The sequence below is a fragment of the Lagopus leucura genome, unplaced genomic scaffold (assembly GCF_019238085.1).
Source record: "Lagopus leucura isolate 7727_CA_CO unplaced genomic scaffold, USGS_WTPT01 Super-Scaffold_100045, whole genome shotgun sequence".
Classification (NCBI taxonomy): Eukaryota; Metazoa; Chordata; class Aves; order Galliformes; family Phasianidae; genus Lagopus; species Lagopus leucura.
The window spans coordinates 62,503-78,910 of record NW_024962292.1 but is presented as its reverse complement, the minus strand read 5'-3'; the positions used below and the strand labels follow the sequence as shown (position 1 = coordinate 78,910).

General features: G+C 53.6%; 3 protein-coding genes across 6 annotated transcripts; 2 read left to right on the top strand and 1 right to left on the bottom strand.

The window, feature by feature from the left end:
- Positions 1 to 1,211: 1,211 nt before the first annotated feature.
- LOC122187374 (tyrosine-protein phosphatase non-receptor type substrate 1-like) lies at positions 1,212 to 5,199 on the bottom strand. Of its 2 annotated transcripts, none has more exons than XM_042884823.1 (5): positions 4,003 to 5,199; positions 2,916 to 3,260; positions 2,591 to 2,786; positions 2,376 to 2,418; positions 1,212 to 2,200 (listed from the first exon to the last, which is right to left on the bottom strand). In XM_042884823.1, exons 1-5 carry the CDS (start codon positions 4,076 to 4,078, stop codon positions 2,072 to 2,074), a joined length of 789 nt encoding a protein of 262 aa, XP_042740757.1. In that variant the 5' UTR covers positions 4,079 to 5,199; the 3' UTR covers positions 1,212 to 2,071. The 2 variants fall into 2 exon arrangements, with proteins under 2 accessions (XP_042740757.1, XP_042740758.1); XM_042884824.1 differs by having other exon boundaries at positions 2,376 to 2,415.
- Positions 4,662 to 6,641, top strand: LOC122187373 (tyrosine-protein phosphatase non-receptor type substrate 1-like). 3 transcript variants are annotated; one of them, XM_042884820.1, is made up of 5 exons: positions 4,662 to 4,786; positions 5,119 to 5,469; positions 5,560 to 5,668; positions 5,756 to 5,874; positions 5,958 to 6,641. In XM_042884820.1, the coding sequence occupies exons 1-5, from the start codon at positions 4,708 to 4,710 to the stop codon at positions 6,623 to 6,625; spliced, it is 1,326 nt and encodes a 441-aa protein (XP_042740754.1). In that variant the 5' UTR covers positions 4,662 to 4,707; the 3' UTR covers positions 6,626 to 6,641. The 3 variants fall into 3 exon arrangements, with proteins under 3 accessions (XP_042740754.1, XP_042740756.1, XP_042740753.1); XM_042884822.1 differs by having other exon boundaries at positions 5,560 to 5,874; positions 5,958 to 6,287; positions 6,400 to 6,594; XM_042884819.1 differs by having other exon boundaries at positions 5,560 to 5,874.
- Positions 6,642 to 6,864: 223 nt separating this feature from the next.
- Positions 6,865 to 13,281, top strand: NSFL1C (NSFL1 cofactor). The gene is made up of 9 exons (XM_042884815.1): positions 6,865 to 6,999; positions 7,577 to 7,674; positions 8,577 to 8,651; positions 9,196 to 9,361; positions 9,717 to 9,809; positions 10,483 to 10,592; positions 11,068 to 11,205; positions 11,726 to 11,890; positions 12,841 to 13,281. Exons 1-9 carry the CDS (start codon positions 6,898 to 6,900, stop codon positions 13,001 to 13,003), a joined length of 1,110 nt encoding a protein of 369 aa, XP_042740749.1. The 5' UTR covers positions 6,865 to 6,897; the 3' UTR covers positions 13,004 to 13,281.
- The last annotated feature ends 3,127 nt before the right edge of the window (positions 13,282 to 16,408 follow it).

Here is a 16,408-nt window from a genome sequence, read left to right as displayed (position 1 = left end):
AGCCCTGGCTCCAGCACAGGCTCAGCTTTGTCCTTCTTCCTTGCAAGCACTGCCAGCCCCCTGCCCCCCAGGGATGAGCAAAGCCTCTCCTTGCCCTGGCACCCGGTGTGGACACCATGGAGCCAAAGCAGGAGTGACTCAGCCATGCTCCTGTCCATCCATCCTCGTTTGCTAGCCGAGACCACACTCTTCCTCACTGCTTTTCAACCATTCCTCCCCCTCTCCTCACTGCTGGACCTGCCTCGTCCATCACTCTCTCCCCCTGGACTAATCTCTCACTGTCACCACGCGCATTCTGCTGGAGCCTCGTGCTCCCCGCTGCTTTCCCCACAGCCACTCCTCCCACGCCAGCTCCTGGCACAGCCCCTGCAGCCTCAGAACCGTTTCCCAGCTCTCGGGGCCAGCGGTGCAAAGCTCATCCTTGAGGGCACAGCTTGGATCCCACCACCACCCCCGTTCTCAGTGCATGGACCCCCATTGATCCCCATGGCGCTGCCCGGTGCGCTCCTACCTTGTGTCCACGCTGGGACGCTTGTTTGTGCTTTCACTGCTGGCACACCCCGGGCTGATGGCTTAAAGGATTTTCCTTTAATAACCACCAAATCCCTCTCCTGGGCCGTAAGCTGCAGACCTGGGCCTTTCCTAGGTGCACAGCGCTCCACCGTGCACTTGCCCCTTGCTGCTTTGCATATGCTTGCATCAAACTGGATTTCCCCCCTCCTGGCCCAGCCCAGAGCTTCAAAAGCGCTGAATGCCCTCGAATCTCGTTTCCCCTTGTCTGCGAGGACTCTCCCTGGTTTCATTCCCCCCAGGCATGGGGCTGGGCACCCTTTGCCCCGGTTGCGGCAGCCCCTGCTTCGCCATCAGCTCTGCTCAGCTGCATTGCTCCCAGCTCCAGAGCTCCATCCCAGCTCCCGGTGCCACAGCCCCTGTGTGCCCTCCAGCATTGTGTAGAGGAGGACAAGCACTGGGCTCCTTACAAACACCCAGCACCGTGCACAGGGCTGCTGCATGCCTCTGAGCTGCTCCCCAGGGAGAATAACCCCGAAACCATCCCCACGACCTGTCCCCTGATGCAGGGGATGCTGCTTCAGCCATGCAAATGAATTTCACAAGTGCCTTCCCTCCCCTTGCGACAATTTGCCCCTCGATACAATCTCTGTGTCCCCATACAGTTCCCCTGCGTGCACACATGCAGATATCTTACGCTGTCCTCTTTCACTTCCCTTTTTTTATTTCACAGAAAAGCAGATAAAATAGTTGAAAGCTGATAAGTGCATACAGCTTTCAAGGTCAGAGGCAGCTGCAATGATTTCTCTGCAGGAAAAGAGCCTATGACACAGCTCCCTGCCTCCACCTCGCTCCGTCCTCCTCCCGGCGTGTGGCCACAGGATGTGGGTTACAGAGGACTGAGGGAAGGAAGGAGTGGGCTGGAGATGAACATGGCAGGCACCAGAGCTGCAGGACCAGGGAGCCCAGCCTGCCTCTCACCAACCATCCAGGCGGGTCAGAGCAGAGCTGGGGTTCTGCTTTATTTAATCCCAGCCCTGCTTGGTGGGAGCTGTTGGGGGGCTCAGCACGGAGTTGGCAGCAGCACACTGGGCATGAAGTTGTGGTGGCCACACATCTCCAGGCCCCTGCTGCCACTGCAGCATCATTCTGGCTCTGAACACAGCAGGACCAGGTGGCATGGCTGTTTGCTGGCTTTAATGGGGATGAGCTTGGTGTGGTGATGGGATGATACGAATCGTGGATCTGTTGAGCTCTGGTGGCCTGTGCTGGTGGAGACATTCATGAGGTCATCCTGGAGCCAACAGCACTGCACAGCTTGCACAAGGCAAAGGTGCTCAGCTCACTGCCCTGATCCTGCACTCCATGGGGCTGCTGATTCCTGGAGAGGCTCTGCTGAGCCTGAGCTGAGCCTGCCCCTGCCTGGCATGGCCACCAAGACAGGAAGGAGAGATTTGAGATCCTCGTGCCAAGCTTGGCCGGCTCCAAGCAGCTCCACTTCTTCTTTCTGGTGCCCGCACAAAGTCTCTGCTTCCTGCCTCATTGCTGTGGCAGGGCCAGCTCACTTAGCAGCTCCCCTGATGCTGGCATACTCAGAGCGTTCAGCACCAGGGCTCCCGCTGGGCCACCGTGCTGCAGGCAGCGGCTGCAGGTCAGCATAATGGATGTCCTTGTCCACCTCACTGCTTTGCTGTAAGAATGTAGAAAATCTTGCTATAATCACCCCTGCATGGCAGCTTCCACACGGAGTGCATGGACAGCTGGATGCTCACCCACCACCCACCACCAGCTGCATTACTGGAGCTTTTGGGCAAAGGTCCTGCATCAGGGCATCACTCTGCCCCATATCCACCCCCTGCTCGTACCTGGTGGGGCAGCTTTGGGTTCTCTGCATCCTCAACTTCACTGCTGGAGGAAAGAACAGTTGTTAGAGCAAGGACAAGGCAGCTGAGCTCCTCACCACACCCACAGCAAACACCACCCAGGCCCAGCAAAACAATATGGTGCTTTCCCTAAATTGCAGCTAAGTGAGGCAGCCTGCTCACCTCACGGTGCAGAGGGAAAAGGCAGGAATACCAACCTGGGGGTGCCAGGGTTCCCTGCACAGCATGGGAGAGGGAAGGGCAAGCAGCTGCCTGTGGTCACCTCAGCCACGTGCTGGCTCTGCTCCCCTTCCCTCTGCTTCCTGCGGTACAAGCAGAAGGCGAGGACGAAGATGAGGAGGATGAAGCAGAGCACAGCAGCTGCAACCGCCATGCTGGGGAACGGAGAGGTCTCTGTGGGGACACAAAGTAAAGCAGGGAGAAGGTGGTGGGCACAGTGCAGCGTGGGCCGGGCTGTGGGCAGGGCTGGGGCTGAGCCAGGACAGCCACGATGGGGTCACGCGGGGATGGAAGCCCACTCACCATACACGGACACCTTCGTGCCCCGACCGTGATCGAACAACTCATCACCCAAGATCTGTTTGTGAAACTTCACACAGTAATAAGTGCCGGCGTCCTCGGGGTGGATGTCCTCAATGTGGATGGTGAAATCTGTGTTGGACTCATTCACTGCCCTCGTCACGCGGTGTGAGGAGCCTTTCTGATCATACACAGTCTGATTGCTGCTGCCCCAGCCCTTCAGCCACTTCACAGGGCCGGGGGGACCCAATCCAGTCACTGTGCAGGTCAGGGTCAGCGTCTGCCCCATGGCCACCCACACCTTGTTCTCGGGCTGGTGCAGCTTGAAGCCCCATCCTGCCTGGGCACCTGCATGTGGGGACAACAACAGCGCAGCAGGGTCAGAGCTCAGCAAGGAGAGGACAGCTTGCTTTGTTCCTCCTGCCCAGCACAGGCAGAGCAGCCACTGCTTGTTCAGCGCCTCAGTTGAGAAATAGAGCTGGGTAAGAAAATGGCACTCAATAGGAGTGGTGGAAGCCAGCTTCAAAATGGGCATGGGGAGAGATTTTGACTCCTGTTGTGTTCCTTATACCTGGCACTAGAGCTGCCAGGTGTTGGGGGGGGAGGGGAGGGGGGGGAAGCCAGGCAGGAAAAAGCCCTCCTCTCCCTCCAGCATGGCTGCTAAATGTCTTCAACAGGATCCCAACTCCTGCCCTCAGCCCCTCCTGCCCAAAGCCTTTGGATGTGGCTTCCTCAGGGCAACAAAGTGCAGTGCACCAGACCCCGCACCTCCCTCACTCTGGGCACACACCTGAGGCCAAGAGCCACGTCCCAATGCTGGGGGAAATGGCCAAGGAGCTCTGGGGAGGGAGGTGGGTTGTCCGCACACCCTGCAGTCCCTCACCCCAAATAACCCCACACAAGCCCAGAACGTCAGAAGAGAAAAGCCCCCATCCAAGGTTTGTTTTTGCAGGCATGCAGACAGCAGATTCCCAGTTGCGGCCGCGTCAACCCCTCCCAGCCAGCAGCACTCAGTGGCTGTGCCAGCCAGCAGGAACAGGTACAGAGAGAGCTGACCACAGCTTCTGCTGCTGCACTGCCCCGTACTCACCCCACAGCCACGCCAGGAAGAGGCTGAGCTGCCCAACCAAGAGCCGAAGCAGCAGCACAGCACGGAGCTCAGCCATCGGCGCTGCCAAAAGTTTGGGCTCTGACTCCAGAAGGAAAATGAGAAGCTGCACAGGAAATGGAGGCGAGCGGGCGCATGCTGTTAACACTTTTGGTGCCTGCACGGGGCAGCCGGTAGGACACTGAGCCAGCAGGGAGCTCAGCGGGGCTTAAACCTCAAAGTGCATCCTGGACTGGTGCACCCTGAGCTCGCCCCAACCCCTGCACAGAGCTTAGGGCTGGAGGGGCTGTGATGGGCGCAGGGCAGGAGAGCAGCTCTGACCTTGATCTCAGCAAGACAGCCTCAGCAGTAGGGGGGCTATGTGGAAGCCCTGCACAAGTGGCACAGCAGCCTGCCTTGCTTGAGGTGCACATCGGTTTGGAGCCAGTCTCTCTGGCTGCCCCATGTTGGTGGCTGTGGCAGTGTCACTCATTCAAGGGTGGAGTGGGACCAGCATTGATGACAAGGAACACTCATCAAAACAAGGTGCCACAAACAACATCGGCACCCTCTGGGATTGCACAGGGCTGCAGAGAGGAGCTTGGTCAGTGGAAAAACCCAAACCCCTTCCTTCCCGTTTCAGCAGGAAGAGAGCCTGGGGCCACACCACTCAGAGCCACATTGAGCCACAGCAGCAGGTAGTAGAACATGGCAATCAGCACGACTCGGGCACTGCAGGCGATGCCTCTAACCTGCCTGGTGCTGCTCCTGCTTCAGAATGTCCCAGGTGAGTGTGTGGTCCTGCACAGCTGCAGCCTTTCCCAGAACGCACTCCCCATTGCTGCTGGCAGGGCAACCCTTCTTCGAGCCCAAAGATATTTGGGGTTATTCTCTCCCACATTTCAGCTTGCTTTTATCCCCAGCCAAGCACTTTTCTTTATGTGACCACATCCAACTACCTGTAGTCTTTGTCCCACAGTGTCACAGTGCCAGCTGCCATGGGTGGTGAGGGATGGGGACATCTCTCTGCCTCCTGCTCTGGGGTCTAGCACGGCCCTGTGCTGCACCCTGGCTCCAGAGCCTCTTGCCAGCCCCATACTTTCCTGTCACTGTCCCCAGGTGTGGGTGCCCAGAAGGATCCGGACTTCAAGCTGCAGCAGCCCCAGGGCCCGGTGGTGGTGATCAAAGGGGAGATACTGACCCTGAACTGCACAGTGTCTGCATTTCATCCTATTGGCCCCGTGAAGTGGCTGAAGGGCTGGGGCAGCAGCAATCAGACCATTTATGATCACAAAGGCTCCTCCCCACGTGTGATGAGAGCAATCAATGGATCCGGCACAGACTTCACCATCCACATCAGGGATGTTCGTCTTGAGGATGCTGGCACCTATTACTGTGTGAAGTTTAGAAAAGTCATCTTTGGAGATGAGCTGTTTAAGAGTGGTGGGGGCACGGAGGTGTTGGTGCACGGTGAGTGGATTCCCAGCCTGTCCTGGTGGGCTCTCCTCTGGGGCTGGGATGGGCAGGACGCTCCCTGATGGGCCAACGCTTCTCCCACAGCCAGACCCTCCAAGCTGACCGTGTCAGGGCCGAGTCGCCGAGCGGAGCCAGGGCAATCGGTGTCCTTCACCTGCAGTGCCAGAGGGTTCTTCCCCCGTGACATCCAGGTGCAATGGCTCAAGAACAACGTTCCAGTTCAGGCTGTGCTGCCCCACATCACCTCAGAGCAGTCACATTCCTCCTACAACATGTTCAGCACCGTACAGGTGACGTTGACCAAGGACGACGTGCGCTCACAGCTCACCTGCCAGGTGCAGCACAGCACGTTGGCAGCCCCACTGAGGAGGACGTACGCGCTGGGCCAGGCACTGCGAGGTGAGGCTCACAGCCCCGGGGCTGGGGCAGGGCTGAGCCGTGGGCTCAGGGACACCGGCTCCAGGCGCTGCTTCTCTTCCCAGTTCCCCCCAGCGTGTCTGTGGTCGCTGCACCGCCGGGCGCCGTGGAGGTGAACAAGACGGTGACCTTCAGCTGCCGCGTGCAGGGCTTCTACCCGGGAGCTGTGAACGTCACCTGGCTGGAGAACGGGATGGGGCTGAACGCGGGGAGCACCACGCAGCCAGCAGAGACCCCCCAGGGCTTGTTTGAGCTGAACAGCACGGTGACGGTGCAGGCGGTGGAGGAGAAGCGCGGCTCCAGCTTCACCTGCCGGGTGGTGCACGAGGACCAGGAGCCCGTCTCCAGCACGGGCACCATGCAGGTGGCTGTCGCAGCCCAGTGGGGACCCGAAGGTAGTTCTATTGAAGACAGCGGTGCACGAGAGCTGCAGGACGAGCTGGGCGGAGCTCGTTGTTCTGCGGGCTGCGTGCCCCAAGCCACACACTCGTGTCTGTACCCACACAGGTGCCATTCTCCTGTCCAGCCCCGGTTTATGGCTCGGCCTGCTGCTGGGCAAGGCGCTCCTCGCCCTCGTCCTCTTCTTCCTCTTCAAGCACTTCCTGCCCTGATGCTGCCCTGGACAGCAGCGTCTCCGCGATCGCCTCCGAGCCCCGCAGCTCCGCCCGCAGCGCTCGGGATGGGCCCGGCCTGCGCCCTCGTGCTTCCCGCTGCTTCGCTGCACGAATTTTAAAGATAAAATCATCGACTCCACACAAACTCGTGCCAAAATCAATACGTTTTGCCGACCTCATCCTCGCGCTGCTTTCCTACGTCGGGGCAGGGTTGGCCCTCCGGGAGGCGCGGCGCAACGCATGGCCGCATCCCGCCGGGCCGCAGGGGGGCGCTCTTGGGAGGAGCGGAGCGGGAGGGGCCGCGTTTCCCACCCGGAGCGATTTCCGGTGCGCACCGCGGCGGGGCGGGGCTGTGGGACCCGGAGCGATTTGCGCGCTGCACCGCGGCAAGATGGCGGACCGGGAGGAGGCGCTGAGGGAATTCGTTGCCGTGACGGGAGCTGAGGAGGAGCGAGCGCGGTTCTTTCTCGAGTCCGCCGGTTGGGATCTCCAGGTAGCGCCGTTCCGAGCCGGCTGTGGGAGGGGCCGGGGTGGGGCCGGGCGGTGCGGGGCGGTGCAGGGCTCGTCTCGGCTCGGCTCGGCTCGGCTCGGCCCGGCCCGGCCTCCTGCGGTCTCGGCCCTCGGCCCGCCGCCCCCTCGGCCCTCAGCGTCTCGTCAGGGCCGGGTCTGCCGTTTTCGCGGGTCCGGAGCTCGATTTGGATCCGCCTATCTCGTTAAGTCAACTTCATTAATAGAGGGCGAGGGTTTTGTTGAGCCCCGGTGCTTTGGGGGCTGTTCCTGCAGCGTAACCCTTCAGAAATGGGAGCCTCGGGTCGGGGAGGAACGCGTGCAGTCGTGATGACCTCACATAGCAAACCCGGGCAGCACGGCTGGTAGTGACCTGTCTTTGCTGGGACATCCAAAGGGGGAAAGCCCGTAAAATGGCTGCAGTCGGTGTGTCAGAATTCCAGCGTGACAGAACCTTCAGTTATGTTATTAGTGTGTGTGTGTGTGTGTGTGTGTGTGTGTTTGATCTGCTGCTGTGGAATCTTTGATCTCATCCTGAAACACTCCTGGATTTTCCATTTCAGATCGCCCTTGCCAGTTTCTATGAGGATGGGGGTGATGAGGACATCCTGACCCTCCCCCAGCCAACACCCAGCTCTGTATCCAGAGGCACTGCAGCCAGGTGAGGAGAGAGCTTCAGTTTGGCCTGGTTTGTTTAGCAAGGGCTTTAAGGCTCACGGTGAAAACAAATTACATTAAAAAAACCAACCCTGTGCTGTATTTAAAGCATCAGCATTTGCTTGTATTCAGAATAATAGTCATGATGTTAGAACTGCTTCACCTCATACGGCTCTCTAGAAGCATTGAAATCAACAACAACACTTCCATATCACGAGCATGGCCTTATTGCACAACTGATCCAAAGATCAGTTGAATGACTTGCTTCATTGCTCAGGAAAAAACTAGATTTGTGTTCTGAGGTTAGAGGCAATCACATGGTCAGTGACACTTTTGTTCAAGCAGGCTGTACCTATATAGGATAAGCATTTTCTGATTTTCTGTTGCACCTTGTCTGTTAAGTATTTTACAAGGAAAGTTAATTGGGCCATACCAAGTCCCTGTGCAGTAAATGTTATCCAGTCTTAAAGAGGAGTTACTGTACTGCGAAGGCAGAGTGCTCTCATTTCAGGCTCTGAAATAAATTTCATATTGTGAAAGGATTGGATTTCAGTTTGAATCACAGGCAAACAAGAGTGGTCTTGGAGGCTTGACTTTACTGGGGTCTGGAAGAGAAACTGTATTTGGGAATGGCAATGAAATTCAGTATGTGAGCAGGAAGATGGCTGAAGAGTTAATTCTGCTGCTGGGCCTGCAGTCGGTTGTTTTGTGTTGATGCGATCAGCACAGAGGTTCAAGAACATTATTCACTGCTCAGTTACACCACTGCTGACCTGTGATTTTGTAGAGCAATGAGTCAGAGCCTAAAAGTAGAACAGAGTCAACCTAACATGCTGTGCTTAGGAACTTCTGCTCATGTGGTTGAAGTGTATCATGAGGCTGATGTACTGTGATCAACTTTTGCAGTGACCACCGAGTAACGTCGTTTAGAGACCTTGTTCATGCACAGGAGGATGATGATGAGGAAGAAGAGGGACAGCGGTGAGTTCTCAGCCTTGAAACCTGTGTGTTTTATCCCTGCTGTTCTGTGGCAGCTTGCTGCCCGTGTACAGGAATACATATGTTTGTAAAGCAGATTTAAGTAGACGTGCAGTTCCTGTACTGAAGGATCTTGGGTCAACTGTAAGCAGTTAAATACTCTTTAGGTTCACAAGCAAGGTAAATTGAGTGGAACTGATGTGATTTAAGGGTGCTCAGTGCAGGTAGGCCACCTGGTCCTCTGCAGTCAGCTGTGAGCTTGCTCTGGATGCGTTACAAGCCAGCTGGAAGCTAATAACCCCAGTCTTCCACAAGTGCTTATTTGCACTTCACTGACAGTGCACTCATTGCTTCCCACTTAGTCCTGTTGCGAGTGGTGATCTTTCAGTGCAGAATAAATGTTTGCCTTCCCTCCAAGTGCCAGTTATTTCCTTAGTAAGTAGCAGCTTGTTGCTGAATCCTGGTGTAAATGTGCTGGATCCTGTCACATGTGTCCTGTAGGAACTGTGCTCTGCTCCTGCACAGACGGGCTGTGTTTTCATTCTAGGTTTTATGCCGGTGGCTCAGAGAGAAGTGGACAACAGATTGTTGGTCCTCCAAGGAAGAAGAGTCCCAATGAGCTGGTGGAGGATCTGTTCAAGGGAGCGAAGGAGCACGGTGCAGTGGCAGTTGATCGGACAGCCAAAAGCAGCGGCGAGAGTAGCAAGCCTAAAGTGAGGAGTGATGAGTTCTTCCTTCTTTTCTCTCTTTCTCTGTTGGAGTTATCTGTATGTGGCTCCCACTGTGACAGCTGGTTGGTCCTGTGGAGTACTAAAACTATCTTAAAGGAACATCTGAGTCTGGACTACTGTGTTATTGCAGCTCTTATTTCCATGTCGTGGTGGTAAGAAAAGCTGCTTTGTGCCGTATTTATTAACTAGTCCAAGCTGGTCGCTGAGCCTGAGGGCCAGCAAATGTTGCTGATACTTTGAAGTCCTCTGCTTTCCCTCAGAAGGATGTTGGGGAAAGGGAATCATGGTGTCCTGGCTACATGTCATCCTGTAACCTCTTTGCCTGCCTCTTCTGCAGCCTTTTGCAGGGGGAGGATATCGCCTTGGAGCTACTCCAGAGGAAGAGTCTGCCTACGTGGCAGGAGAGAGGAGACAGAACTCTGTTCAGGATGTGAGTGCCTTTCTGTTGTTTTGCAGTGGTCACCTGGGGGATTGCACTGCTACAAGTGAAAGCTTGTGAGTCAGAGAATTGCAAAGCTCGATATAAATTCAGGAGGATGGAAATATGATAAATTCTGCTTCCTGTGGGATTTCTGGTAGGAGGAAAAAAGAAATGCACGTGCTTGGGTCTTATGCAGTAGTTTTTCCAATGCTTGTTAATTACCTGAGTGTTCTTTAGAAGCACGGGGATCTTTTCTCAGCCTCTGTAGTGTGAATATACTGATGGTAAAAAACAGAGTGCAAAGAGCACCGGGTGATAAGGCTTTAACTGTTGAAGAGATGCAGAACCAACAGCATCAGTGCAAGGACCCCTTCTGCTTTGTGAGCAAATATCTATCGAGGCCTTGATGGGAGCTTGGTTTAGGCCCCTGTCAAACACTTGGCTTTTCAACAGCTTTTATCAGAAAAGGGTCTGTGTTGTCATCTAGGAGCTGATGAATGATCATTACATAGCCAGTGCTTTTTTTTTTCTCACCACTGACTGTATCAACCCAGTGGCACATAGCTGGGATGTTTTCTGCTGCTTGAAACTCCTCTGCCAGTCAGCAGCTTTTCATTTTGCTTCTGGTTGCCTTTACTGAGGTGTTCCAGTGAGACTGATGGTTGTCTGGGCTCTGCTGCAGGTGCACGTTGTACTGAAGCTCTGGAAGAGTGGATTCAGTCTGGACAGTGGCGAACTGAGAAGCTACCAGGATCCATCCAATGCCCAGTTCCTTGATGATATCCGCCGAGGGTACGTGGCAACAAAACTTGTTGTTTTGGTGTGTTGTTATGTAGCAAGAAGGGAGTGAAAGAAAAGCTATTTGCTGAAACACGGGTTTTTGTGGTATCCAGGATCGTGAATCTATGACACGTTTTACCCGAGGGCTAAATTCTCCATACAAAAGGTTTGGGAAGGCACACTTGAAGATTTACTTAAGGCTCATGGGCAGTTGCCTTGGTTTTTATAGGATCTTGATGTTTCAAAGTGAACAGACAGACTTTTGTATTTGGGCTGAGGATTTCCAGTGCATCGTTTCATTCCGGGTGAAGGGCAGGGAAAAGTAACCTTGAGCTTGTGTCTGTTAGTGGGGAGGTGCACACCTGCCTTGTTAGTTAATCAGGAGTGCATGAAATTCCAAAGGTTTTTTTGGCTGCCCCAGATCCTGCTTTCAGTGTTTTCCTGATCTGCTTCTTCAGGCAGATTCCTTCAGACCCTCTCTTTGCAGGGAAGTCCCCGCAGAGCTGCGCAGGTTGGCGCGAGGCGGGCAGGTGAACCTGGATATGGAGGATCACCGTGATGAGGAGTATGTGAAACCTAAAAGTGTCTTCAAAGCTTTTACTGGAGAAGGACAGAAACTGGGCAGGTGAGGAAGCAGAAGCGCCGCTTTGCTGAGCGTGTGACTAAGAGTCAATTAAGAGGTTTTGTGGGACGGGCTTATTGATTCATCTTCCTGGAGAGAAGGTACTCGGTGCCTGTGATGTGTGAGGTGTTGCTGTGGGAGAGGAAATGAGGCTCAGTGATGGGTACTGTGGGCTCATTCTCTTACTGGCAAGAGGCAAATCTCCAGTTTGGACCCACTGTGATGTGTCACACAGAAGCAGCGTCTCCTGATTGTATCACTGCTGTTCCTGTGGGGATGTGAAGAACGGAGGAGGGGTGCTCTGTGAGGTGATGGTGTGGGTGAAGCTACAGATGAGTGCCCACTGCCTTGCCACCTTGCTAGCTAATTCCCAAATTCCCATTTCCAACTTGCATTGGCATCTCTTGATTGGAAACCTTGTTAGCAGGGCCCAGCAGGTGAAAGCTCGCAGTCTGGCTCCTGGCACACTGCTGTCAGGGGAGTCGTCTGGTTTTTAACAGCTTTTTGTGTCTTCTGTTCTCAGCACCGCCCCTCAGGTGTTGAGCACCAGCTCCCCAGCCCAGCAGGCAGAGAATGAAGCCAAAGCCAGTTCTGCCATTGCTATTGATGAGTCGCAGCCTGTCACCAACATCCAGATCCGGCTCGCTGATGGTGGGCGACTGGTCCAGAAATTTAATCACAATCACAGGTACCAGGGCAGCAGGAAATATGGGTTACTAAGGCCTGAATGGCACTGCAAACTGTGCTCAGATGGAGCAGGTGAAATCCTGGCTAGCCTACTAAAGGGGGAGCCTTGAGGATCCTTCTGTACAGATGAATGGGATTAAAACTGTGCAGTTTTAAGGCAGATGTTTCCTGTTGGGAGGACAAGGTTTCTTTCCAAACAGTGGTGGGTAGTAGCTGGTGATACTGCACCTCAGTTCTTTAACATCTATTAAAAAGCCCTTTGAAACTATCAAGCATTTAGGAATTGGTGCAGTTATTCTCTCAATTCAGACTTTTCAGCTGAGCTATTCCCTGTCTACTGAATGCAGCACTGAGGGGTGCTGTTAAACAGTTTGGTTCCCTCAGACGAACAAAGCTTGCCTACATACCCTGCTGCTTCATTAGAGTTCTGTTTTTCTCACTTCTCTGATCTTGCAGAGAGTGCCTGTTTGTCCATCCTGGTTCCTCTGGTTTCTGTAAGAGATCCAGCATGTTCCAGAAGGTCACAAAGACAATCCTTTGGGATTAGGTGCAGGAGGTAGATCTGCTGTCACTGCTGTGACTGCCCTTGGGAGCTGAGACCATCTGGGTTACGCTGTGTGAGGAGCAATTTATTAATCAGTTCATCTTGAAGGGCTCAGAACCCTTCCGGTTCAAATAGTTGCTTACACCACAGTAGTTGAGCAATGTGAAAAAAGCATTGAGGTGAAATTTCTAACCTAGAAAGTAGCTTATTTTGCTATTATTTTGCCTATGGAAAAGCATCTCAAATCATAGGATTGTCTGGCTGCAGCTGACATTGTTACCTGGAAAACAAGTGCAGTGAGTGCAGGGTTGCACACTCTGGAAGAGGTGAATGTAAGCTTTTGTTGTTCACTTGTACAGGCTGTTCAATAACAGAATAACCCCTGTGTGTTTGATCCCTTCGGACAGGATCCGCGACATCCGGCTCTTCATAGTAGATGCCCGGCCAGCAATGGCAGCAACCAGCTTCATCCTCATGACCACCTTCCCCAATAAAGAGCTGACTGATGAGAACCAGACCCTGAAGGAAGCCAACCTGCTCAATGCTGTCATTGTTCAGAGGTTGACATAAAGGAACCCGTGTCTCGCCGCACTCCTGCTCGCAGCGCGCGTGCGTCGTCTCAGCCATGCGTGCACCTGCACTGTGCAAACAGGCTCACATCTACTTGTAGCTCTGGGTTCTTAGGTCTTGGTTGGACTCTTTTCTCTTTAGTTGCATTTCCTATGGGTTTTGTTTTTTTTTTTTTTTTGTGATGATCAGTGGACTTTAAAATAAATAAAGGAAACGAACCTGTTTTCAAAGGAGATGCAGCCTATTGAGCCACAGATTCTCCCAGGAGAGTTCAGTTACCTTTGTGGAATGTTTCTGTGCTCTTTAGAGGGGAAGAAGGTAAGGGGGAAGGGAGTTCCCAGGGAGCAGTTTCCCACTGTGCTGATCAGATGCTGTTTGCAGTCTGTTATTCTTTCCTCTCTGGGGACTGCTGCAACTCTTAGTATTTTTTTTTTGCACGTTGAATATAAAGATACAAGGATGGGTGATGTTGCTGTCAGGATAATGGTTAACGTTACTGTGAAAGCACTGTGAGGGGAATCTTTGTGAAACAGTTGTTGCTCAGCGTGGGGAAAACTGATTTGTGTGTGTGCAGGTGCAAAGGTTGGCACTACTGGGCTGTTCTGGAGGGAAAGTCCTGATGTTCCTTCCTTCAGCAGAACACTCGAGGTGTTTGTTACAGTTCCCACCTGCTCTGCCAGCACTTTCTCCTGCAGTCCAGACTGACTGACTGCAGTTCTAATTTGCTGTATTGCATTTCTTTGAGAAACCCAACTTCCTGCTGATTTTTTTTTGTTCTAAGGAAGGCACGAAGCTGAATCAGCTTGAAATGACTGAAACTACAAGGCAAACAGTATCTCACTGGAAAGCAGATTTTATTTTAAGATGAGTGTTTGAATCAGTTCAGGTGAAAAACTCGAGGCTTTAGGACCATTTGATTTATTTCCTTTGCTGAGGACCACACAGCTGAACACCTGGGATGCTCCAGCTTTGGTCTGTCCACTGTTTTGGACTCAGGTCTCCATTTCTTTCCTTTGGACAGAATGCTGTGGGTGAATTCACTGCTGGTGAGCAAGGCTCTGGTAGTGCTGGTACAGCATTGCGTGCAAGTTGCCATCTAGTGTTGTGTCATGGCACTTCTCACTGATCTGCAACATGCTTTCTATCCCAGCCCTGTGCTTTGGAGCAGAACTTTAGCAGGCAGTAGGTGTTTAGATGTCAGCTAGCTGGGAGCTGCAGTGACATCTGCATTGTCCTTTGGAAAAGGTTGGGTTGCAGCTGTGGTGCAGTCCTGTCCGTCCCCTGCCTCTCAGCTGGGAGCTGTGTGGGTGCTGTGCTGGGAGCACATCTCTGCTCTGCAGCTCCAGGTCCTCTCCTTGCTGTGAGCAGGGCGAGCTCTGGGTGCGTGCAGCTGGGAGGGCTGGCAGGTCGGGCAGGTTCAGCACGAGGAACTCGCTTGGCTGGGTGTACTGATGCAGAACTGCAGGCAGCAGAGCTCAGCAAGGGCTTTTCTACAGCAAGTTGAATTAACAGGTTCTTCATTACTAAGTGGACATATAATGTGCGTAACAGCATATTTGTAAATTGTTGTGAAAACAACCATTAAAGGCCCGGAAAACAGGAAAACAGCATCTGACCCTTTCTAACGATGGCTACCATCTGTTCTTGTTTTGGATGATGTGTGCTGCCAGCTACTCTTACAGCTTTGGGTTCCCCAGCTAGCAGCCTTCCCAACGTGGAGATGCCTTCAGCTAAATGAGTTTAAAAGCCTTGGGGTTGTTCTGTAAGTTTTCTGCCAGGTGAACGCGGGTTTTCCCAACCTGCAGCGCTGGATGCGCTCCATCGTGATCACTGCGGGACCCAGCGCGAGGGAACTCAAGGTGTTTCCACCGCCTGCCCGAGCAGCGCATCGCGATACCTGACCGCTTTTTGGAGAAGAAACTGTTCCGAATATCCAACGTGCGGCTCCCCAGGGGGCTCCCGGCCCAGTGCAGCCTTCTCCCCCGGGGCCGGATGGTGGCAGTGCTGCCGAGGCCGGAGCAGGAGCTGCGTTCCGCTCCCCTCCGGCGCGGCGCTGCCCCGGGGCTCCGCGCTGCTCCAAGGGCTGTTTTGCTTCGGGATCTTTTTTCTCATTCCTCCCCCCCACGAAGGACTTCTTCCTGCGTCTTTGCAGGCTTCCACACCTCCGTGTTGAGGCAGAACTCTGTATTGCACGTGAAAAATTGCTGCTTTTCCATTCCCTTGTAAGATGCAGCTCAGCTTTATAACTGTGCTCTGATGTCTTTCTCTGTAACTGAGTTTTCCACAGAATGCTGCGTTTCAGCAACTTTCCCTTCCTCCGACTTCTGTTTTATTCTTCCCCATCCTATGTAGTTTGTTGTTTCCCCCTCTTCCTTTTCACGTGTCTGCGTTGCCAAGTCCCCCAGCAGTGCCTTCCGATTGTGTTTCCTCTCCAAAGCCGCTTTGCACAGCTTCCTGGGAACGGAGCCTGCTCTCCGTGACGCTGTGTTTGCTGTGAGGTGCTTCCTGCTCCACGTTTCCTGCCAGACCTGGAGGTTCTGCTCTTCCAGTGTTCAGGGAGCGCTTCAGTGCCCTGCTGTGGGCAATACCCACATCTAGGTATAGGCACAGCCATTTCCATTGCAGCTACTGCAATTTCTAGGTATTGCTGTGCTTCTTGCTGCTGGTCTGGGTGGAACATTCACAGCCCGGATCCCTGCTTGGCTGCCTTGTGTCAGCACAGAGCTTGGCAGCTTAGCTGCTATGGGAAATGGATGCAGTGACAGGAGATAGGGAGCAAGAAGTCCCAGTGGGCCCGCCCATGGCTAGAAAAGGGTGTCTGTATGTGTATATCCTATATTCTTGTCATTGTTTCTAATCATTTATTTAATTTAATCTTGGCTCCCCAATGCTGGGTGCCACCAAACCTTTCCAGGAGGAGGAGGAGGACACAACCTTCATGCAATGACACATCGTGGGGTGGGTCTGCAGATCCCCCTGCGTTTCTTTGGAGCTGTGATTAAAAGGTGCTCCTGGGGTGATTTCGGATGTTCTGTTGGGAGTGCTTTCCTTTGAAAGCAGCACTGCTTTCCATCCTTTGTTATCAAGAGCAAGGACCTTGAGCTGATGTTTCTTGAATGTAGTTACCGTGGAGAACTGGCCTGGGGGATTGGTGCTGCAGTCACATAAAGGATGATGTACAGGGCTTTCTTCAAAGCCTGCCGCCACAGGGGAGGCTGTGATACCTGTGTTGGAGCCTGGGGCAGCAGCAGGCTGTGTCTCATTGCTGAGTTTAGAAAGAGTGATGATGCTATCCCATACGGCTTGCAAACTGTCTCCTTTCTGTTGGTGAGCCAGAATGCTTACAGCTGGAGATTGGCAATTTCAAAGGGCAGAGTTCATGGCACAGTGAGGTTACTTCTCCTA